Raw genomic sequence first — 25,254 nt, 5'->3', positions numbered from 1 at the left:
TCCCAATTAAACTAGTTCAATCAATCAATCCAGTCCAATTTTTAAAATCATTGTTGGAATATACTAAATAGCTTAGGATCTATGTTTAGGTCAATCTCGCAACTAAACAAATACCAACCCAATTACTAATCCAATTTATGTTATATGTACATGAGCGTCTAAATATATAAGTGCTATCTCAAACGGATCTAGTTAACCTAAATAAAGAGGCTAATAATTGTGTTCTCAATATTCTCACAAAATATGATTGTTATTTCAGTCTCGCAATCTTAAAATTGCCTAACAATAAGATAATGGTTCCTAGTAATATACCTTCAAGGTTTAATTAATGTAAAACAAAATTTCATTTCACAACAAAAAGAACACACTAAAGACTAGTAAATAATCTAAGCTTATTTCAAAGAAGAGTATTATCTAACTTTAGGCATTAGAAAGCTAATGGCCTATTATGCCCTCTTTACGGTCTTGCACCAAGGTTCTACCGTTCTACCCGGCCCCCACACTTACCTAGCATCAGAAGAAAAATTAGGCATCAAAGATATACAATTACAAACTATTGCATCAGAAATAATAATTGATTTCAAATATTAGGATATCATTTTAGATCTACCAAATAATAAATATATACCATAAAATGGAAATTAGTTGTTGCAAAGCAAAATGGATCTCCTAATGCCACTTTTTGGCCAAAAATTGATCAAATTATAATCTTACCAAAACTATATTTGATTATGGCGTATTTTAGAGGTTTTTTATTATTATTATTATTATTATTCACTAGTCAGAGAAAGAAAGATCTAAACCCTAAACACCTCTATTAAAAATATTAAGAAGTGTCAATTAAATTATAAGGCTCTTAGAGTAATTTAGAGGTCTATAATAAAATAAGAATGAAGTTTTTTTTTGGGACAAACGAGAGTGTCCAAACCTCTTCGAGTATCTAACTATTCCCTCAAGTGTATACGGTCCCCCATTTCACACGTACTAGATTATTACAATGAGGAATCCCATAAGGGTGACCCCAAGATACTGGCAAAAGTTTTCAAATCTAGGATCGCGTGAAGCATTAAAAACCACTAAACCAACCCCTTGCGATTTGAGGAATAAAGTTTTTAACAAAGTCTCTATGTTATACCAATTTGGACCATGTATTGACCCGTTTTAATTAAACAAAAGCAATGGTAATGAAATATTTTGAGATGAACTTGAAACTTTGTGATATATTTAGGGACAAGATATATAGTTTAGCAAAAAATATTGAATCATAAGCATTGCTCTTGTTTTATAGAGAAAATTGGATAAGTTGTGTAGTAGCAATTGAGATCACCAGCATGTTGTTTAATCTAGCAACTCTTTTTTTTTCTTATACAAAATGAATGGGTATAAAAATAGAAATTAATATATTGTAATCTATATATATATATATATATTAATAGCTAGAACTTAGAGAAAATCCAATTAGATTCTACAATTAAAGTCTAATTTTACATCATGTGTTCTAAATTATTTATTTTTAGAGAAAATTTTATTTCTTAATTTTGGAGTCAAATGGACCACGCATCATAAATATCCATTCAAGTGAGTTATTACGTATAAAAACCAAAAAGCCTAGAATTAATGAACATAAAAAAAAAAAAATTTAAAATTGATAATTTACATTTTCTACTTAATAATATTCTTACAAGACTTTTTAAAGAATTAAAAAATATATATATATATAAGTATGACTATCAATAATATTTAAATTATATATGTAAGAATTATACTGTGCATTTTAATGTGTATCTTTTAAATATATTCATGTATATACATGAGCTTACAAGTTAGTAAATAAATAATGTGTTCACTTTACAATGTTTCATCTTTACTAATTTAGTTAAGAGATGCGTTAATGATTTCTTTCATAAAATTGGGAAAAGATGACTATGTCTTATGTAATAGAGACATATCAATTAGTATATTTAAATAAACTATGTTTGTTATTCTTCAATTTTATTTTCAATTAAATAAAAGAAATTTATATTCATTTCTTGTATTTTTTTTTTCTATGATTTCTACCAAATACATGCAAAATTAGTGCTCTACTCTTTGAGCTACATCCATATGTTGACAGGTTTACATCAATAAAATTAGTAAACGCTTATTAGTACCTAATTAATAACACACTCTCTTGTGATTTATAAACATTTTTGTTGCTGCCTTGCTGGTAATAAAGGTACACTGGGAAGGTTTTTTTTTTCTTTAAGTGTACATTATGAAGTATGATCTTACTCTTTAAATTGAATGCCTATGATCGATGGCATTTCTTGGAATATAACCCAATTTTACGAGAGAAATCATTTTTTACAACCACAATCCACCTTGTCAGAAGAACTTTATAGAAGCTGCAGTAGCATTATAGAAACGTCTCTCTATTCCTCTTGGCACTTGAGAACTATTAAGGAAATTAACGTATTCATAAACATATATACAGATATTATTAGGTAACCTAACTTTGTACTATGCCTTTTTCTTTAATTTTCTAGCTTGAAATGTAGGTTAATTGCCACAGTTTTTTCTTTTTCTCTCTCCTTTTGTGTTGGTGTTCGGTATGATTAACATGTTCAAGTGGCTATCTATGATGCAGATTGCAGAAGCTTTGTAATGGCCAATGCTTGGGTTGGCCTTTGGTCAACTAGGAATTATTATACGACTTCAAGCACTCAAAAGTTCCAAAACTTTTCTTCAGAAATCTCCAAAATTCAGCCAAATTATGCAACATCAATTTCATCCCAAATTCATTGGGTGCTTGTGTGAATTCAAATTTAATCACCCACTAAGAGTTCAATTACGGCCGAATTTGAACACTACCATCTTATCTAACATTTCTAACTAGAAACTAGAAAATGCTGAGCATCATTCAAAGGGTCTAAAATTCTTTTCCCTGTCTGGCTAGTAGAAAAATGTTGTCCAATTAATGGATCATTTTGTGTTTAGGCAATGAATAAAGTAACCACCACGGAGGATCAGGAAATAACTAAGGAGAAATCTACTCTGCTAGTCAACATGACCGAATAAATAAAGTGTATTGGCTATTAACTTTTCTCTTGTTTCTTGGGGTCCCTGACTTGTAAAAAAGTCTACTGACTTCTTTCAAGATGTAACCTAGGAATCGAAAAAAGCTATGTTATTTCTTTTTTATTTTTGTTAGGTAAATAGGGTGAATTGGGGGTTCAAACAGACACCAAACACTATATAAGGTGCTGATACCACTGAGCTTACCATTGGAACCCAAAAAATAAAAATAAAAACCTTTTAACAAGTGCTTCAAAGACTAAAGTTAATATAGATTTAATATCTCACTAAATTATATTTTTATATATTTTTAAAAAGGATCTTTTGGACGAACTTCAATGCACTTGTCCAGAATATATTCATTAGTTTGCACATATAAATTTATTGTGGTTGTATATATATGATTTTTTAAATACTCATACATATTTTGACTTGAACATATGGTATCAAACATAATTTAATAGAATATAAATGCACCTTCCTTAGAATATTCATTCACAAGAGCTTTTTAAAAAAAATTGTTAACTAATGTCATAAGGGCATATGTTAAAAAATAAGAAATATCGAACTTTGAGTTGTAACTTGTAATGCACACTTTTTTGAAAGAAAAAAATACAGCTGTTAATAAATCATTGTTTTACAAACAATATATAAGGTGTTGATACCTCTAACCTAAAAATTGGAACCCAAAAAATAAAAAACCTTTTTAACAAGTGCTTCAAAGACTAAAGTTAATATAGATTTAATATCTCACTAAATTATATTTTTATATATTTTTAAAAATGATCTTTTGGACGAACTTCAATGCACTTGTCCAGAATATATTCATTAATTTGCACGTATAAATTTATTGTGGTTGTATATATGTGATTTTTTTAATACTCGTACATATTTTGACTTAAACGTATGGTATTAAACATAATTTAATAGAATATAAATGCACCTTCCTTAAAGCATTCATTCACAAGAGCCTTTTAAAAAAAAATTGTTAACTAATGTCATAAGGGCATATGTTAAAGAATAAGAAATATCAAACTCTGAGTTGTAACTTATAATGCACACTTTTTGAAAGAAAAAAATACAGCTGTTAATAAATCATTGTTTTACAAACACAAATTCAATTTAGTATAGTTGTAACTTGTATGTGCTTTTCTTGATGTATTTAATTATGAATATTGTGTTAAGATTTAAGTTGGCAAATTTCCTGACTTCGTAATATCAAGGCCCAAGATGATGTACTTTTCTTGATAAGGTATTTACAAGTACTTGAATTTTTGCAAAGGGATATTTCGTCGCACTGTCTCTTATACATCAAGTTGGATTTGATCCAAAATCAAAAGATAAACTAACACTGTGTGGTGTATAAACTATTAACTAATAGGGCCACTACTTATGATATGCATTGCCTGTGTATTGGCCAACGTGGTGTCCATATAGGCAGCAACTATAGCAAGGCAAGCCATATGAAAATTAAGCATACCTATCCAATTAAGCAACCTAGCCAATGACTTTCTCATAGATAAATGATAATCGTGATATGCAAATCTAAACTCTTATTGGCCTTGTGCAGTATATCCCACTCATTTTAAATCAGTATCTTCGAGATTACACTGCATAATTACCCGAATCCTTTAAGAGACAAATATTACTGGCCAATCTTCAATGCAACACACAAGCCCCACAACTATAGGCATATGTTAAGGTTTTCTACAACAAGCACTGGCTGAAGCCATGCCATGTATGTCTGAATTATCCAAAAAAAAAAAAAAACAGCCATGTATGTATCGCACACTTTCATAAACTCTGGATCCAGCACGTGTCCGATCAGGTGCATTGGAACATTTTCTAGTCACGCCTACCTGCTAGATGTCACATGGAGAACTCATCACTACCATGTGCTCTCTGTCACATCAAATGTTGTTTGGTTCAGTGGCATGAAGTGCGGTTAACTTGTTTATTATGTTTAATCATTCACCAATAGTAACATTCCTACTGTGGAATTCCGAGGCACTGGCCAGTACAAATCTTCGATCCTTGTTATTATAAAAGATACAAGGAATTCTAACATTTTTATTACTACAAAGTACAGCATTAAAGTATAACTTGTTCAATGGCATCTATCTTTTTCGTTCATTGTTATTTTACCGTATAAAAACTCGTATCTTTCTCTCATCTTTTGCAGTTATGATGACAAAGATAAAGCAGTAGAGTTTAATAGGACAGAAACCCTAGCTAGAAAGCCTAAAATTAGTATTACTCTTGCATTCTCTCTTCCTTTTCCTCTATGTGACAAAAAACCCGTGTATAAAACTTCTAAAAAAGCTTGACATTTAAGACCTCCACACTTGTGGGAATATGTGGAAAAACTTCAGTATGGCCTATCCATCATGGGGTTATTAACGACAAACTGACAGTGGTCCTTAGATTCGGGGTGTTCAAAGTAAACCCTAGCTTTTGGTAAATACATATATCCTTTGGGGTAAACCTGGAATTAGCATTTCTTAACTATAGGAGTATTGGATGTTGATTGATCACTTAATTAAGCTAGGATGATGACTAAACTTCTCTGCATTAGTTAGCATCTTAATTTGTTGTTGATTACTTGGTCTAGATGACAGAAGCTATAGGTTATGTCCTTGGTTCTACTTCTGGTCTAGAACTGAGTATAATTTCCAATTCATTCAATGAATAGTATAACTGTTCAAGACAAGTAAATCAAACCAAAATTGCAAAGATCAGAAATTGTGTTCCATCTTATTAAGTATCATCAATTAGACTGCATGATCAACCAGAAGAAAAGAAAAGGAAAAAAAAAAGGAATGAAATGAGATAACAATAAAATATTAATTATTGTTCTAAGATAAATGGTTAGTGGCACCCCAAACATTTAATCACTCATGGAATCATAATTCTAACTAGTTTGTTGAAAATCTAACTAATCTATTTAGAAGCCATAACCGATTCCAAAATTTTGACATTAAGGCTTTGGTTATTACTATTGTGGAATCTATCATATCTAAATTATACCAGAAAGATGCAACTAGAGCATTTATAAACCTCAAAATCGAAAAGAGAATCATATCAATGATGATTTTACAAACAAAAGTGCCAAAGGCCTTAATAATCTACCTTATATCAATCACAATTGAAATTTAATCCAATATGTCTTTCAATGTTCCAATTGTTGTTATTTGGGGCAAAATGGCCTAACATTTCTCCATGCATCGATCATGAACAACGCTCCTCTCAAATTATCCCATTCATCATAAAGCTTCTTCTTAAGTTTTGATTAAGAACAAAATCACATGAAACAAATCAACAATTTCGAGTAAGCAATCCAACAAACCCTAAATCCTACATATATTCCCAGATTACAAACCGATAAATATACTGTTGACATGTATATTTTCTTATAACATTTTCAGCATCAGAACTCATTATTTCAGGAAAAAAAAAAGATATGAGGATTAGCTTTATTCACATAATTCTTAAGCTAAAGTAGTGAATTAAAGACAACATCCAAGATTTAGTACCGCACACAAGTGGAAAAAAAGAAATTAAAAACCTAAAACCAACCCTCTCAAACCCTCCCCTCCAACTATATGATCATGTATACAACATCATCACCATCAAAATCTTAATTAATACAAGACTAGAAATTATTACCATGCTTCATATATTTCAAAATCGCCTCGACAGAGAGCTATTACTCCTATCAATCACATTGAACTTCAAGGGAGTAGTTGGAACTGCAGCTTTCCTTGGTGTTTCAACTCCATAGTCTGATGTTTCATTCTTTTCTTCATTGTTACTTCCCTTACTTTGCTGAGCTCTCTCTCCTTCCAACTCTCTATACCTTTGCAAATACCTTCTCAAAGGCTCAGCATAGTCATCAAAACCTAGAGTTGCCAAAGCCCAACAAATATCATCCCCATTCACTGTCTTGCGCTTCTCCTTATGACACTTGTCTGAAGCTTCTCCAGTAACAAAGCTTATGAACTCAGACACACATTCCTGCATGGTTTCTTTGGCTTCTTTGGAGATTTTTGCATTAGAAGGCAGGATCTGCTTCATGATCCGCCCCACATTAGCTATAGGTAGCAGCCGATCTTGCTCTTTAATGACACCATCTTCACCTGAGGAAGTACTAGCACCAGCAAAATGGTACTTAAACCCTTCCCTCTCTGAATTATTGCCCATGTTATCAACCATCTCTATAAAGAAGGGACTTTGATCCTGTCAAACACAGACACGTAATTCCCTCACTCTGCTTGCTATATAGAGGCATATGTGAATGTCTATGCGTATGTGCACCTTATATGTAGATGGTAAAGGTTCCACCTCATGAGAAATGTACTTTCCAAGTGTATAAGTTTAATTATTTGGTTCTCTAAACTAAATAAAATATTTTACAACTTATTAGGAAGTGAGATTACTCTAAGGGCATCTCAATAATTTGAGCTTAAACCAAATATTTACAAGGTTATTTGGTACTCTAAACTAAATCCTACCACCCTTTTAATTAGAAATTTATTTATGATGGATTAATTTGAGGGCTACAACTTTTTAATATATATATGAAGTGTTTGGAGATTTACCTTTTAGAGCTAGTTTGATTACTATTCTATTCAATTTATTTGATTTATGATTAATTTTTTAAGGGGAAAAAAAACACTTAACACAGTTGTACTTTTTGCCAGCTTATTTATTTTTTTAAAGTCAAATAAACTAATTAAAATAAGTTTTCTGAACCAACTCTTAAATGAGTATTCCGAAAATACTGAAATTCTCAAAGATGCAAATCACATTTGATTGGACACTTTGCTCGCTTATTTCTTTTTGAAGTCAAATAAACTAATGAAAATAAGTTTTCTCAACCAATTCTTAGATCGTTTCTGAACCAACTCTTAAATGAGTGTTCCAAAAATGCTGAAATTCTCAAAGATGCAAATCACATTTGATTGGACACTTTGCTAGCTTATTTCTTTTTGAAGCCAAATAAACTAATGAAAATAAGTTTTCTCAACCAATTCTTAGATCGTTTCTTAAAGACAGTTCGAAAAATACTAAAAGTCTAAAATTTTCAAAGATGCAAATCACATTTGATTGGACACATTCATCAAAGTAAAGAGAAATATACATTTTGATCAAATGTGAGATTAGACATTTTGGTTCATGGGAATTCACGTTGTTTAATGGAATGGAGCACAGGTGCACATGCATTATACTTAGATTGAAGACAAGCAACCCTATGAAATAATACCAACCCAAATTCTTTGAAGTAACAAATTAATGAAGGTATTGTTCATAAATAACTAAAAAGAAAGCATCTAATTGCAATTCTCCACACCTATATTTAATGTATGTGTATACGTATGGTCTTGGGATCTTAATGACCTTATGACGTAGATTGCTTTTCTTTTTCTTTTTTTTCTTTTTTTTTTTTTTTGGCTAAACTTCAATGTCATAGACATTGAAGTTTAGCACACAAAAAAAAAAAAAAAAAAAAAAGCAATCTACGTCATAAGGTCATTAAGATCTTATCAATTATATAGATGAACTGGTCCCCTACCCCCTTTCCCCGCCCAAATTTTGGTCCTAAATCTCTTCAATGTTCCCAATAAGTTTCAAATAAGTATGTTTAAAATAATGGTGATCAATTTGAATTTGTGGATGATATATATGCACGTGTTGTGGTTACAGTCCAGATGCAACCAAACTAGGACCTAAAAAGAGGTGCTTAAATATAATTTAAAGACCGTGTTGGATTACCTACTGGTTAGAGTTTATCATGAGATTATAGGCTCTATTTGGATACTGCCTATTGTTGAAAATTAAAAATTGAAAATATTATTACAAAATAATTTTTAAATGTATGAATAATACTATGGAACTCAGTTTTAAAGGTTTTTTTGTCGAATAAAGTACTCCTGTAAACAGTATACGGGACCCACTAAAAAGGCAAAACATAACTGAAAATTTAGTTCCAGCTATCCAAACGTATGCTATATGTCACTCTATACAACAGCAAATCATTTTAACTTCTTGTCAATATTTGTAATTGTCATGGTCGGGTCCTTGAACTGTGGACTTTGTTTTATATAATGCCCATTAAGAACCAATTGCGACTTACATGTTACACAGTGCTGACAAGTGGCTATTTGAATAGGGGCAAACTTTCTTATCTGGTTCAAATTTGTTTAGGGGTCATAATCTTGATCATTATGCTTGTTAAATCATCCCCCACACTCTATACTATGGATGTGACTTTGTTATTTGTTTTAAGGTAGGGTACTAAAGCGTCTATCCGAAGGTTTAATACTTTAATTTATCTATTGAAATTGTTGTTTTGTTTATGTAAACCAACTGTGATTATTAGACGCTCATATGTTTAAGACAAATTATCATGATTTCGTAGAAGGAAGATTCGTGAAATGAATGATAGTAAAAAATAAAAAGAGATAGGTGAATTACTCGTTACCATTTTAATAAAAAAGTTTGATTGGTCACTTAAAAAATTTATTAAGGACTTAAAAGGAGATCAACAACATTTAATTTTATTTTTATTTTATGAATTTATTTAATTACTCTAGACAAATCCAAAGCAAGAAACATGAAATACATTAGTGTTATTTAGTACTTATATATGTTGATGGACATCACCTAAGCTATGATTTGATTGTGACATGGCCTTTGAACGGCAAAGCATGTGCAGTAAACGACAAGAACTACACTTGTTAAAAGGAAAAGTCATTTGTGATGGTTTAAATTAGGCTAATTAGCTAACCTAGTATATCTTATTCTTTTTTTAATAATCGCTAACCTAGTTTATCTTAACCTATGCACTTGCTTTCATTTATATCAATTGCCCTAAGGATAGGAGCATAGCTTAATTCTTAGCCAAAGACAGATGTAAAGTTGCCAAAATTAGTATCAAAGGCATGAGAAAACTCAATAATTTGATGAAGTGAAGATCAAAAGCGACAATTAAGATGCTAAATTAGGCAATTCATATTATTATTTATGCAAAGAAGGGAAAGTGAATTTAAAAACCAATAAATAAACAGAAATGAAATAAGAGGCTGTCTTTCCTCCTCACAATATAGACAAAACTTGCATATACTTGCACAGTTGCACAAATGAAAACTGAACTTTTGATGCACTTTTTTTTTTGGTTACCTAACTTTGTTGATATATCAAACTATCAAACAAATTCCTAGACAAATAACCTATAATAAAAAATAATGAATAGTGAGAAAAGCAGAAAAGATAGTGAGCTAATATATTCCTGAAATTTCATATAGACACCTTTACATATTCCCAACTTCACCCCCAAAAAATGGAATATATCCCATCTCCAATTTTATATTAAACCACATCTTGATATATGTTCCAAGATTATTGCTAGTCACCAAAAGTTGCATTGGCCAATCTTCTACATCTTACCGTACTTCTTAGCATGAAACTACTATTTGGAGAACATGATATATGTGGTCCAATGTTCAGTAAATAAATGAAAAGTTTGTTCATCAGGGAGATGATGAACAAAAGTAGAGGAAAAACAATTAAAAAGACATAAGTATGGATCTCATAACCTCCCTTTTAATGCTTTTGTCTACTTAAAGCAGGTTTATAGAGAACTTTGTTGGTTTAAAAATCTAATTTGAGATGCTTTAAGCTCATATATCATGTTTCAGCCTTTAAAGTTATGCTATGGGTGTGTTTGGATACCGCTTATTTTACTTAAACTGAAAAATTATTGCTAAAAGTATTGTAAATAGAAGTAAAAGTTAGTTGAAATAATATAGCAATCCCATGAATAGTACCAAAAAGTACAGTGAGACCCATAAATAGTAGCAAAAATAAGCTGAATAGTGAAATAATTTTCATTTTTTATCCTAACCCAAATGCACACTATATATAAGCAGAAAATGGTTTTTATTTTTTCCTTTTTCTTGGTCACAACCCTAATAATGATGCATTAACCAGCAAAGTCTACCTGTGGTATCAATCATATAGGTCTGTTTAGCCCTTTCAAAAGAAAGATAGGTCACTCTTATAAATGGTGACTAATAATGTGATGTGCCTTTGTGACCGGAACAATTAGAGATAATGTGATTCTGCCATCGTTACCATCTGGGGTTGACTTAATTTACGGATTCTTTCCAACACAACTATGGTAATAAAAAAAATTGTCAATCACTAAGTGGATGTGGGCACTTAGTCACTAAAAGAAACTTGAAAAAAAATTCTTAAGAACATTTTACATTCTGTTGCTTTTCTCTTTTGGAGCTCACCTTCCTACTTTTGTCAAGATTCCCTCTCCATCCCACTATTTCTTGCTCTAGTGGGCATCTCAGCTGGCCTAGCCTATTCTAATCTTATGATCTAGGACTTTGGTAAAGTGGTTTATTTTTTACCAATCCTTAAAAGCTAAGAAGTAAATAATTGAAATCAACCTATACTATCATATGTTTCACTTTTTTTTCAGTGTTTTTTAACCCCTATTTAGCATAACAAAAGTAAATTTGCTTACTTTTATATTTCTATAGCAATTTACCTACTTTTTGAGTACATCCTTTTTGTTATTTGTTATGCCACATTTCCATCTGAACAAATATTACCGGATGATGCATATTTTAGGGAGATAATGTATATATATGGGAGTCTCCAAGTGATGATTTAATATAAGAAAGTGTTTGATGCGTTTCATTCATCATATAGACCTTCAAATATTGATTTCTTAATGAGTAGGTATATATCACTATAGTCAGATCATGTATGGTCTATAACATTATTTATATCTCTTTAATTTACATTGTCCTTTATTTTTTTTCTACATATAATAAACTTGTCACTTGTCAGAATTCATCGAAAGATACAAGAGATGATACAAGAGTTAAACAATAATAAATCTTTCTTCCCAATAAGCCAAAGGTAGATTCTCATTCAAAATATCACTCCTCTGTAAATCCATACATGACCTAACTCTTTTTTCTTTTTCTTTTTTCTTTTTCTTCTTTTGAGAAACATCCATACATGACCTAGCTAGAACTTAAAATATAACCAATTCAAAAAAAAAAAACAAAAAAACAAAACAAAACAAAACAATCAAACATTGGTACTAACAACTTTCATTTTCATCAAGACAAATTATTAATAAAACCAAAGATTTGGTCAAATATTTACACATAGCTAACAAGACCCATTACTAGCTTTATAAATTAGAATTAAAAATAAATTAGCAAAACTAGAAGTAAGAGAATTCAAAAGTAGTCATTTTAGGAGTGCTTTCGACCAACATAAACACTTTATAGTTAAATGACCTTAACCTCCACTAAAAAACTCCAAATTAAACGAGGAATATGGTTTGCATGCTAATCCCTGTAGAATTAATTATTATGAACTTATTTTTTAATATACCCCAAAAAATATATTCTACAACTCATTTGATGACCAATGTGATTATTGAGGACCAATGGTATTTCAATGGTACGATATACGTGATTGAATTATTAATGTGATTTAATACGGATAACATTTCCAAAGAGTGGCCACTCTTCTAATATATTTTCAATTTCTTCCAAATATTTTGATATTATGAAAAATTATTCAATTCTTTTGGAGTAAAGCGGTATGAGACTCCCTCCTCTTACATATGAAAGTTGCATGGTGGGCTTATAATGAGACTCATCATTCATGTGAGAAGAGAAAATACTGCGTGATTATACTCTAAAAGTATTAATAATTACTCTTGATATAACACCTCCTCCCTCAAAGCCCTTGTTTTGTTGCTTGGCCAGAAATCATCCAGCTCAACAATGAACTTTCTGTCAGTTCAAACAATGAGCCCTACCCGGCCCCCATAACATTCCATTTCTGGATGAAGGCAGCATATATGTCATGCAGTGGACACTAAACCATATCCTCAGCAGCCAGGGGCTTGACTTGGAAACTACAAGCAACAAAGCTAAACTGCAATTTCTGTCATATTAGCTAGGCCTAGAAGAACTCGTAAAATCGTGAAGGATTATGACGTTGTAAATATATCACAATATCATGTACTTGCGTAAGATAAGCCTTTTTGATCTCTTGCCGGTCATGAAAAAGAGATGCTTTGTGCCTTTCGGACCATTATTATGCAACTGAACCGAGAGAAAACTTGTATGGTGGCCCTTGGCTATGTTGGGCTAAGTCCTTTCTAAAGTGTCCAATACTTTCCCTGGGCCTCATTTATTGCCCTCCTCAAATGGATTGGGATGGGGGCCTCTTATATTCTCCATTGGTTCATGAAAGTAAGGCTAGTTGTCACTTTAAAGATTTTACTTATTTTTTATTTGAAGTAATTTTATAAAATTTCCCTTTTTTCCATGAATTTATGAATACTATTTAGTATTTACCCATAATTTTTTTTATCGGAATTTATCCATAAATTTTATATAGAAACTAAAATCATTACTAGCATGTGTTAATTAATTGCATTGAAAAAACATATTTCTAAAGCAATATCTAATGTGTTTTACTAATGAGATATGGTAATTATCACCCGTTAAAGATTCTGCGTACAGTGCACTTGGGCTTAAGAAGAGTCCTCCACTAGAACCCTTAACAGGTGTACGTGCCACTAAATATCCCCCTCAACATCCTATAAAAAATTTTAAAAAGCTACTAGGTTTTTTTTTTTTTTCCTTCTTCTTCTTGAAGCTTAAAAGGTGTATGTATGTGCCAAAATGGTTCTAGGCTTCTTTTGGTATACCAAGTAGGACAACTTCTCTGTTTTGTTTTCTACTAATGAAAAAGAATGATGCATTTGTTGGCTACTCATAATTAATCATTTTTTTCCAAGTATATGTGATATAATTTCTCAACGAATGTAAAAATATTGTCACAGAAAAATTTGCATGTAACTAGGTTAGGTTTTCGTAATTTATATTTTTTAAACTAATTTAAGGGAATTTCCTCCAAATTACTCTATAAAAGTCTTATATAGTAATTCTTTTTCTTTCTTTTTTTTTTTTAAAAAAAAAAATATGTTGTAATTCATATATACAAGTGTACTTTTTAATAGCGTCACCAATTAAAAAATTACATGACCTAGTCTATGTAATCATTAACAAAAAAAAAAATCACATAAATTAATAGATCATATAATAGAAAGCATATCCTAATGGGTTTTTTTTTTTTTTTTTTTTTTTAAGGATCTTGAATATCCATCTAAGGCAAAAGGCCTTGTAGCTAAATTGGCACTTCCTCATTTACAAAGTACTTGGGGGTCTAGGAAAGAAAAGATTCGAGTTGCAGGGTTAGCAACATGTTATAATTATTTCTAAAAAAAAAAAAATATCCATCTAAGGATTCGGGAGAAAACATAAAATAATATCCTTTGTTCTTCTTCTACATTAAATTTTGGAAGATGTGAAAATAAATGGTATGTGGCATTCAACTACTCATAAATACAGATCTCTCTCTCTCTCTCTCTCTCTCTCTCTCTCTCTCTCTCTCTCTCTCTCTCTCTCTCTCTCTCTCTCTCTCTCTATATATATATATATATATATGTGTGTGTGTGTGTGTGTGTGTGTATAGATACATTTAAGAATATACAGTTACTGTAGATATTTAGATATGGAGGATGTAAGGATTATCCAAGGTTTGCAAGCAACCAAATTGGGATGGCTAAAAAACAGTGGCTTTGGAAAATTCCCGCTAGACATGGGATCTTGATAGGCCAAGAATGTATTGGCCCCTTGTAATAAAGTAATCAATTAATTAGCCAAGTGAATTAATTAAGTTAATTAACATGCAATACACGTGGTAGCACAAACAAATCACCAACTAAGTTAAATGCAACGGAAAATAAAGTTGACACAGTAATTTGTTTACAAATGGAGAAAACCACCAAGGCAAAAACCCCACGATTTTAAGGTCACCACTATCGAGAATCCACTATTATCACAACAAACGGTTACAAGTAAAAGAATCTCAGTACCTTATACCAACCTATAGTTGAACCCTTACCCCAATACACAATTGAACTTGTTCTGTAGTGACAATCTCTCATTTTCAATGCACGGCTCCTAGTATGTGACTAACCAATTGATGCATGGATCTAAGTACGTGACTAACACACTAACTTGAGAAGGAACTTGGCTACAAAGTTCTTCAGTTCATCTAGACGATGAAGATCAAGAAGCTCCTTGGTAACAAAACCCTACGGCATACAAACGCAGCAACTTCCTTTACATCAAGTTGCATCAAGTGTGACGGCCCTTAAAATAATCCTTATATATGTTTAGGATTGTGAAAAAAGAAAGCTTAAACACATACACATGGATATGCGTGAAATCAGATATGAAAAACTGATTTTCATAAATCTCAATAGATAGGGTATCTGTCAAGCATCTGTCAAGCATCGGACTAAATTTGCCTTTTAAACCTCGATAGATACAATCTATTGAGTTAGCTATCAAGATTTAAAATACAACACTTCTTCACTTATTTCTTGGACAGATTTGCATGACTTTAACTCTTGACTTGAATAACATGTTTCTTGAAGACTTAAATCATCCTAGATTTATCCAATTACAAGTAAAGTGAGTTTTGTCAAAGGATAAGCCAATTCTAAATGACATATGTTCTTAACATGATTCACATATGTCCTAACAGACTCCATGATCCAGATTCCAAATAGATCAATGACCAAAGTGGATATTATAGGTATTGCACTGCTCCAATCCAGTTAAACCATTGTTTACCATTTTCACTGTATAATATTAGCCTTAAATCTTAAGAAAGGATGTAACTGGAAGAAGAAAAAAAGAAAAAAGAAAAAGAAAAGAAAGGTGTAGTCAATAAAGGACTAGGTTCCATCTTTTGCTTTTTAAGGTTCTATTTATTTTGGTGTAAAATATTTTTCTCATTTTTGGGTATTTGGATTAGTCAAACCAAAATCATTTGTTGCAGCGGATAAGTAAAAATAGTCTTTGAGGCTGAAATGTACCAAAATACTATTAAAACTTTCAAAATTACCAAATGCTCCTAAAACATTTATTTCCAATGGAAGTTAGTCTCAAACACATAGTTAGTGTCCGTTTGGAAATTGCTTATTTCTAGTAACTTATTTGCATGATGTGAAACAAAAAGTTAAAAGTTAGTTTATTTAAAAAAAAAAAAAAAAAAAAAACTAAAAATTAGATTATTTAAAACAAAGTTAAGACAAAAAATAATGTGAAGCCTAGAAACAGTATATAAAATAAGAATAAATAAACAAATCAACTTATAATCTAAAGTCACGCTTTCCCAAAATCATCAAATCACCCTCAAAAACCTCCAAAATGCCTTATAAAACCTTCAAAACAATCTAAATACTTTTGAAACCTATAAAATAACAAAAATATTTCCAAAAACTTTTAAAATGACTAAAATACTTTTCAAGTCTATAAAGTGATAAAATACCCCTAAAATTTAAAAAATTACTGAAATGCTTGCGAAACTACAAAATAACCAAAATACTACCAACTACCAACACTTTCAAAATGAGAAAATACATTCAAAACCTCCAATGTAACTAAATAACTATAAAACCACCAAAATGACAAATCACCCCTTCCACCAATCATTGAAATGACGAAATTAGCTCATGAAACCTCCAAAATGACCATGATATAAGTCTTGACTTTGTTGGATCAAATATCAAAAACCTTATTTGTAATTTTGTTATAATTACTCTTTTTTTTGTCCTAGGGCTAACCATTGTTTAGCCCATAATTTGGCTCAATGGATTTCTTTTTGTTAGACTTTGGAGATCCCAATCCATTAACTCTATCTCTTTTTGGATTCTTTGATGTTGATCTCTTTGATACAAACGGATAGGTTCCTCCTTGTCCGATGTTTATCCTCAATAAAATTATTATTACCTAAAAGAAAAAAGAAAAAATCTTTAACTATTATTATTGGATCATGAGAATAAATATTAAAAAAAAATGTCAATTAACATGCTGATATGAGTACAAAAGGACATGTTGGATGAGAATTTCAGTCCATTTTCCCAAAAGAATGACTTAAAACGAAACAAAATGATCCTTTACGTAACAAGAAAGTCACTCCTCGGTTTCTACTTTTAACCAAACAAAATTCAACATTATTGCTACAGGTACGTGTTGCAATTTCATTGTACAACTTATTATTGCATCATTTTCTCAACAATAAAATAAAATTACTATTTCATCAAAAAAATTATTATTGTTACATGTTATAATTTGATTGTACAACTTATATTAAATATACGTTAGCAGTACGTACACTAAAAATTCTACACTTCCATATTCTTTTGTTAAAATCAGAATAAGATATGTGATGAAATGGCCGACAAAATAATTAATTGTACGAATTTGGCTATTTTGAGGGGTTATATAAATTATATTTGGCTTCCAAAATGAAAAATTTACTCAACACTATTTGTGACAGTGAGCATGTAGTTATGACTTATGAGATATCAACAATTGTGTGTTTTATTATTTAGCATTTTCCTATTCAAATGATTGTGTTTATGTCACATTGTGTTTAGATTTTTTTCTCACCAATATTCAAAAACTCTATGTTTGCCTGTTTGGCATGATACTTTGACTATTTAGGGCCCGTTTGGTACATGTGTTTAAAAACTGAAAATTGTTGTTTGAAAACATTTGTGGAAATACGTGTGGGTGAAAAAGTGCGTTGAAATGCGTGAAATATTGTTTAAAAACTGAAAATGGTTGTTTAAAAACACAAACCAAACACCCCCTTACTGTTTCGGATTTTTTTTTTTTTTTAGAAACTACTGTTTCGGAACTAAAATTAAAAATAGTTGACTTTAGAATATGGGTGTGTTATCCATTACTTGTTTCATTTTAAAAGAGAAGTAATGTTCAAATCTTCTCTCTCCATCATTGTAACTATTATTGAAAAGAAAAAAAAAAAAAAAAAAAAAAAAAAAAAAAAAAAATACAACCTTTGGGTGTTATGGTGTTGTCGAGCTCCAATAAAAAGATTGTTTAGAGGTTTTGGGATGCAAAACTAAAGTACATTTTTTGTACTTTTAAAGTTTAGGATTATTTTCATTTTTTACTCTAATGAAAATTTATTGTAAAAATAAAATTGTATTTAGAATTGCTCATTCTATATAATTCTTAACTCCATTATTTTTATTGATAAATTTGAATCTAACATCTGCACTATAATAATTATTCTTTATTATCACCATACCAAAACATTTCATTAATTTTTTTGGTGCCCAAATTCTTTTTTTTTATTAATATACACATTAAAACTAAGATCACTTATTTGATCACAATGATCTTTATTAATTAATTTTTTAATAATTGAAACCCACATCAACTTCCAAGTTTTGCAACCAACACCTTATTGATATTATAAAAAATAAAAATAAAACCAAAATTCCAAAAAAGTCGGACAACAGAGAAAGAAAACACGTACAGAACGTGAGAGCAACATGGGCATTTTGGTAAAATTAAGAATCCATGAACGGGGTACCTACGAACGCGTGTGGTCTCACTCTCATGGTCATTAATCAAACCGAATAAGAAAGAAGCGTAGTTAATCTCTTTTCCTTTCTCTCTTTTTGTCTCTCTGCTTTTGTTTTTTTTTTTTCTTTCTTTCTTATTTAAACTCATTTTTCCTTTTATTTTTTTTTATTCCTCTCTGTCTTTCTTCTTAGCAAGTCATTCACAATTCAACTTCTCGTACCCATGAAAGCTCTCTCTACTCTCTGACACCAGGTAAAAAAATCTTAAAAATAGTAAAATACTCTCTTCCTCTTTCTCTCTCTATATCTATATTTTTCTTTGTTTTCTTTGTTTTTAATGTTTTCATTACTTTTGTTTTTTTTTTTTTTACAAAGTAGAAGTTGACAATCGAGGTCAATAAGAAAGACCCATTTACCCAAGTTCCATTTTTGCACGTGGGTTTCAACGTTCAAGTTCTGCCATGGAGGTTATCACTACTGTCACACATGTTTTCTTTCTTTCCCAATCATTTCTTGCATGCTTTTGCTTATGCTTTTATCCAATGTATTTCATGTATTTATCTTAGTACTTGGACACTTGGGCAGTGTTTATTATGTTGATTTTGATGGGATTAGTTGAGAATTATTACTAAACAATGAGAACTCGATGTTTGGTTGGTTTTATTTTTACTTCAATACTGTCAGTTAATTTGGTTGATATATAATGTGATGGTCGTATAGATAATTATATTATATATATAGGAGTAGTTAGGTTTCTTTAATCTTTTATTCTTGTATTATTAATAGTGTTATTTTGATTATTGAATATGGGTGAAGTGTTGATGCTGGGTTTCGAAATGGATATAGATATGGTTATTTCTGTTGATAATTTAATTGCAATTTTTTTTTTAATAAAGAATATGTAATCGTTATTTCTGTATTGGTGTTATGTAAAAATATTTACATTACATATGAGATTTAGCTGGGGTATTCCATCTGTTATAGATTAAGAATTATACTGGAATTTTTCTTGTTGATATTGTGTTCTATTATACCGCGATTTCTTGTAGATGATGGGAATCGATTATTTTTAATCTGGAGAAGCTATTGTTGGACAAATGGCATTAAATTAATCTTGTTCAATTATTTTGAAGTTTGAATTAGTAAATATTTTGTTTGATGAGTATATAACTTGGTTTATAGCATTTCAAGAGTTTGCTGACACTAGTTAGAGGGATTGGTCCTGTCCTCATAGATTCATGAGGAGCAAATGCAATTTATAGCAACCAAATTGTTGGGCCAAACCCCACAGTCTCAATTTTATTGTACCAGAGCAGCAATTCATCATGTATCATTTTTGAAAATGTAGTTACCTTCAGGATAGATGAACTAGCTCTTCTTTTTCAGTTATAGACTTTTAAAGCAGACGAGGTTAGAAAGTGCTTTTGTGTGTTCTACCTTAACAGGGTATCATATATAAGTTTTAATAAATATATAGGCATTTGGTGGACATTATATATATATATATGGTTTTGAGAAATGGAATTTATCTTTACATGGTTGGCATTTGAGTAATTTACTGTTCTGACTAAGGTATCTGTAACTGCCCAGTGCTAAAGGTTAGAACACAAAACATACTTGGAATAAAATTAGTGTATTTCCATCTTCATTAATTTGAAGTTATCATTTCCAAAGTGCTCAAACATGGTTTCTTACATTTCAATCGAATAATGAAATATTAATGTACATTGTGATTTTCTCAATTCAATTTGTCCTGCATTTCTTGCAGATGCTATGTATTCAGAAGGACACTAGTTTGGAAGGCATTGAAGACAAATCTGCTATGACAGAGTTATCACCTGTAGGTGATATTTTTGGAGAGCCACTTGAGCCTCCTCGCATTGGAGACCAGTATCAGGCAGAGATTCCCTCACTTATTGCAGAGTGTGATCGGTTGCAACTTATAAATGAACTGGCTGATTCAGAAGTTGTGGCGAGTCTGCAAAAGTCTTTTCCATTAGGACTACCCATTCCACTTATGTGGGAAAATTGTCAATTTGAAAACTTCAATAGAACTGCAGAATGTGAAAACAGAAAAAATATCCAGATTACTTCAAACAATGAAGATTCAAAACTGGACATGGAATCTCTGGCTACAGTTTTGGGCAACGGTAAATTTGTGGACAATTTTTCAGTTCTTCAAACAACAGTTAAAAGTGATTGCATGGATCAGGAAGAGAGAGGTTTGTGTCCTCTTCCTGGCTCTATTGGTGAATCTTGGAGGGATATTGAATGTGACAGTTTTCTCCTAGGTCTATATATCTTTGGGAAGAATCTTGTCCTTGTAAAGAGATTTGTTGAGAGTAAAAAGATGGAAGATATATTGTCTTTCTATTATGGAAAGTTTTATAGGTCTGATAGATATCACAGGTGGTCCGAATGCCAAAAGTTAAGAAGTAAACGATATATATGTGGGCAAAAGATATTTACAGGTTGGAGGCAACAGGAACTATTATCACGAATGTTCTCCCATGTGTCAGAGGAATGTCAAGATAAATTGCTGGAGGTATCTTTCTAACATTATTGTACACAACTTATCATATGTTCATTTGCTGGTTCACAATGTTCTTATAGAAATTAGTGTTTGTATCGATGATCTGAGATTGATCTTATAAAAGGGTTGCATATATTAATTTTGTTGACCAACCCCTGTGTCATATAGTTTTATGGACATACCCACTGTTCTTTCGATATATGGTTTTGGAATTCTGTTTATGCTCCTGGCATCGACCCCATTTTAAGTTTCTTGAGTGACTTATATTTCTTATTTATTCTTTAGTTTAAATAATTCTTTGAATGTGAGTGGTATAACTTTCGAATTGCCAGAGGTCAGATGGTACTTGTCACAAGCTTGAAATTCTTTATGGATGTTACTTGGACTAGCAAGATACTTGGGAGGACTTAATTCAATTTCAAATGCTTTTCCAACCATTTTATTCGTTATGTAACAAAAGAAACAGGTCCACAATAAACGTTTTTTCTTTATTTATTTCTTTTAAAAATAATAATAATAAAATCCTTGATTCTGTTGCTCCTCATCTGCCTGAGTTGCCTTCCTGTTTCTATCTAAAATAGTATTGGCCAAAATTAAAGTGTTTTCCCCCCTTAAAGAATCTATTGTTAGTTGCTGGACAATGTAAAGACATTTTGTAAGTATCTCTTGTAGGTGATTTATTTGTGTTTAGCAGGTAGTGTTGACGGTCTAGTAATATTCAGAAACCTATAATGAACCAGTTAGAGCATTGGTGTAACTCTTTACTAGGGCGATAGGAAGGCAAATGATGTCCTTGTAGACTAGACTTAGGTGAAGATATGCCTGCAAAGGAGACAATCGTGAACCGGGATTTCAATTTCTGAATCCAAATAGTTGGCACTGTCAACGTGGAAACAGAAATGGCACAAGGAAGAGAGTTATACATAAAGATTGCTTAGGTTTTGGAGAATGCATGCCCTTGGTTCAAATGGGGATAGGATTCATTAGCTCCTAAAAATTTGCCTCAATAGGAGGGTGTAATTTTATTGGAGCTCCTTATCCTTGTCATCTGATTTATAGGCCCCTTCATCCTTTGGGTGCACTTTAAGTCTACACGATGGTCTTTCTTATTACTTCTTGAAGAATTTTTATATTTTAGTGATATGGTTTGGCTCCTAATATTTCAAGCCAATTATTAACCAAATTTTCAAGATGAAAGAATCTTAGGTTCACATTCATTAGTTTATCTTGCTTGGATGATTGTCCAGTGGTCACCTATTGGGCTGCTTTTAATGTTTTAACTAAAAATAGCTGCTGAAATTGCACTGGGTTACCTCACTGTAGTAGCTACTGTGACTGAATTTCTGCAGCTAAATTTACTACATATTTGCTAACAACAAATATGTTATGTCCTGATTTCACACAAATTGTACTGCATTGTAGGTTTCTAGGACTTTTGAAGAGGAAAAATTTTCATTTGAAGAATATATATTCACTTTAAAGAATACTGTTGGTATCAAGATTTTTATAGAAGCAGTGGGTATTGGCAAAGGGAAGCAAGACCTCACTGGCAAAGCCATGGAGCCAATAAAGACCAATCATGTTTTCTCTTCACGTCCTGAGATACCGATTGGCAAAGCTTGCTCCTCTCTTTCAACTTCAGACATAATCAAATTTCTGAAAGGAGATTTCAGGTTGAGTAAAGCCAGATCCAGTGATCTCTTTTGGGAAGCTGTTTGGCCCCGTCTTTTAGCAAAAGGATGGCACTCTGAGCAGCCTGATGATCTTGGTGTTTGTGGTTTGAAGCCTTCTTTGGTGTTTCTTATTCCCGGTGTTAAGAAGTTTTCCAGAAGAAGACTTGTGAGAGGTAATCACTACTTTGATTCTGTTAGTGATGTATTGTACAAAGTGGCATCAGACCCTGGGCTTCTTGAGGTTGAAATTGAAGCAGCTGAAAGCAGTGGGCACAAGGAAGACAAATGCGAAGCAACTGGAAAACAGGATTTTGATGGTTTGTCAAATAAACAGCACCATTGTTACCTCCAGCCGCGAAATTCAAACTGTAATCGAGATCTCTTGAAGTTTACAATTGTGGATACCAGTATGATTCATGGAATAGAACAGCCTAACGTTAGAGAGCTGAGAAGTTTACCTGTTCAAACTAATAGTTTATCTTCCGCCTCGAGTCTTTCCAGTGAAACTGAACAAGATACATCAGAAGAGTCAGAGGATGAAGCAGAAGAAATTAATATCTCAAACCCAGCAGCAGATATGATTGAGAGGGAAGCATCTGTTGACTCGTCAGATCGTGCTAGAGTGCTTGATGCCCGTGATCCGACCATTGCAGTAATGCAAAATCATGAAAGTTCAAACACAACTCTGTTTAATGACAATCACCGGGGGAAGTCTATGAATTATCACTTCAGCCAGAAGATTAATTCTAGCTGTTCAGAATATCTAGCTCCCGTCCAGAAACAGCAGGACTTTAATCTTTATAACTATGGAGAATCAAACCATAGCATTGAAAATATCTCCACAGAAAGGATGCAAAATGAAGATCAGTCCCATTGCCAGTCAACTTTGCCTTGTGCATTTCCTGAGATGGCTTTTCTAATGTGTGCACAAAATTTATCTGCCAACAGTTCTCTGGCCAAAAGCAGCCCAGAAGGGAGCAATGCAGTGAGCGTCACTGAGAATTTCTTAGGTAGAGAAGAGTCTCCAGGAAATCCTCAACCTCGGACATTAATTGACTTGAACCTTCCTCATGTTTCACCAGATATAGGAACTCAGGAACCCTTCACCACGGACATGGTGCAATATAATGACAACTCATGTGCAAATAAGTCAGCGTCTCTATTGAAAACAAGTCAGCAGCCTGAGCCATCAAACATATCTGATGATGGGACTAGTACGGAACAACAGCCTACCATGAACAGCCAGAGGCAGAGTATGTCTCTATTGAAAACAGGTCAGCAGCCTGAGCCATCAAACATATCTGATGATGGGACTAGTACAGAACAACAGCCTACCATGAACAGCCAGAGGCAGAGTATGAGGAGCAGAGCATTGACCACAAAAGCATGGGAAGCTCTTGAATATGGTTTCTTCGATACAAAGAAGAAGAGAAAGCGTGGGGAAGCTTCACAAAATAACTCAATGTCAAGGTCTTCCCGACAAGTCCGTGGCAGGACTGCTCTTAGTTCAACTTTGGATGATAGTGCTGGTAATGGCATTCTAGAAACCAGGATAGAGGAGAATATGGTTGAGGTGTGCATTAGTAAAGTCAATGTGATTGATGATTCTCAGGTTTAACACACAAAGAAAGGGGCTGGCTTGTTTCTAAGAGGTTACAGAACCCCGCTCAGCATTAAAATGTTGGTCTCTTCTAATGTTTGTGTCTCCAGCAGTGACCTCGTGTAGGAGAGCATTATGGTTGAGGTGTGCAGTAGTAAAATCAATGAGATTGATGATTCTCAGGTTTAACACACAAAGAAAGGGGCTGGCTTGTTTCTAAGAGGTTACACAACCCCACACAGCACTAAAATGTTGGTCTCTTCTAATGTTTGTGTCACTTGCAGTGATCTCATGTAGGAAAGCATGAGATTCTATCATGCAAAGCATGCCTTAAAATTCTCTTTATTTCGGCTTCCACCTCAACAAAGTTTGCATTTATATCAAAGTAATAGTTCATTAAATTAGCCAATAGAGTAAATGTGTTGTAAAATAAATGAAATAAAAGGACAAGAGAAAGAAATATTAAAGTAAAATTATATCTGAATTACCTATTCTCTCTTGTGGTCATCCACCGCATCATATTATTTCTAACACTAAATGCATATCTCTTTTTACTTTCTTTCTCTCAATGTTTCTCTGTTGAGCTGAAGCACATATTTATAGGAGGGAAAGAAAAGGATGGATGCTTGCAACTTGAGGGACAAAATCCCTTCTCATTAAGAGCAAGAGATAATGGATCTGTTTGGATAAAACTTATTTTGCTGAAACTGAAAATTGAAAACTGAAAATACTGTAACAAAATAATTTTTAAATGTGTGAATAGTTCCATGGGACCCATTTTTAATGAAAAAATTGCTGAAAAGTGTAATTTGTGGGTCTGTGAACAGTGCACGGATGCACTGTTCACGGCGGAAAAGTTAATATTTGCGATTAC

The 25,254-nt window shown here is 32.1% G+C and overlaps 2 protein-coding genes across 4 annotated transcripts; one reads left to right on the top strand and one right to left on the bottom strand.

Moving 5' to 3' along the window:
• Window positions 1-6,501: 6,501 nt before the first annotated feature.
• On the bottom strand, window positions 6,502-7,382 carry LOC126710058 (nuclear transcription factor Y subunit B-4-like). The gene has a single exon (XM_050410441.1). It carries the CDS (start codon window positions 7,264-7,266, stop codon window positions 6,736-6,738), a length of 531 nt encoding a protein of 176 aa, XP_050266398.1. The 5' UTR covers window positions 7,267-7,382; the 3' UTR covers window positions 6,502-6,735.
• Window positions 7,383-18,673: 11,291 nt separating this feature from the next.
• On the top strand, window positions 18,674-24,887 carry LOC126709179 (uncharacterized). Of its 3 annotated transcripts, XM_050409295.1 has the most exons (5): window positions 18,674-18,827; window positions 18,953-19,041; window positions 20,343-21,119; window positions 22,530-24,432; window positions 24,604-24,887. In XM_050409295.1, exons 2-4 carry the CDS (start codon window positions 19,036-19,038, stop codon window positions 24,396-24,398), a joined length of 2,652 nt encoding a protein of 883 aa, XP_050265252.1. In that variant the 5' UTR covers window positions 18,674-18,827; window positions 18,953-19,035; the 3' UTR covers window positions 24,399-24,432; window positions 24,604-24,887. The 3 variants fall into 3 exon arrangements, with proteins under 3 accessions (XP_050265252.1, XP_050265250.1, XP_050265251.1); XM_050409293.1 differs by having other exon boundaries at window positions 22,530-24,887; XM_050409294.1 differs by having other exon boundaries at window positions 18,679-18,827; window positions 18,950-19,041; window positions 22,530-24,887.
• Window positions 24,888-25,254: the final 367 nt, after the last annotated feature.

The sequence above is a fragment of the Quercus robur genome, chromosome 12 (genome assembly GCF_932294415.1).
Source record: "Quercus robur chromosome 12, dhQueRobu3.1, whole genome shotgun sequence".
Taxonomy (NCBI): Eukaryota; Viridiplantae; Streptophyta; class Magnoliopsida; order Fagales; family Fagaceae; genus Quercus; species Quercus robur.
This window is presented reverse-complemented; position numbering and strand designations above follow the sequence as displayed.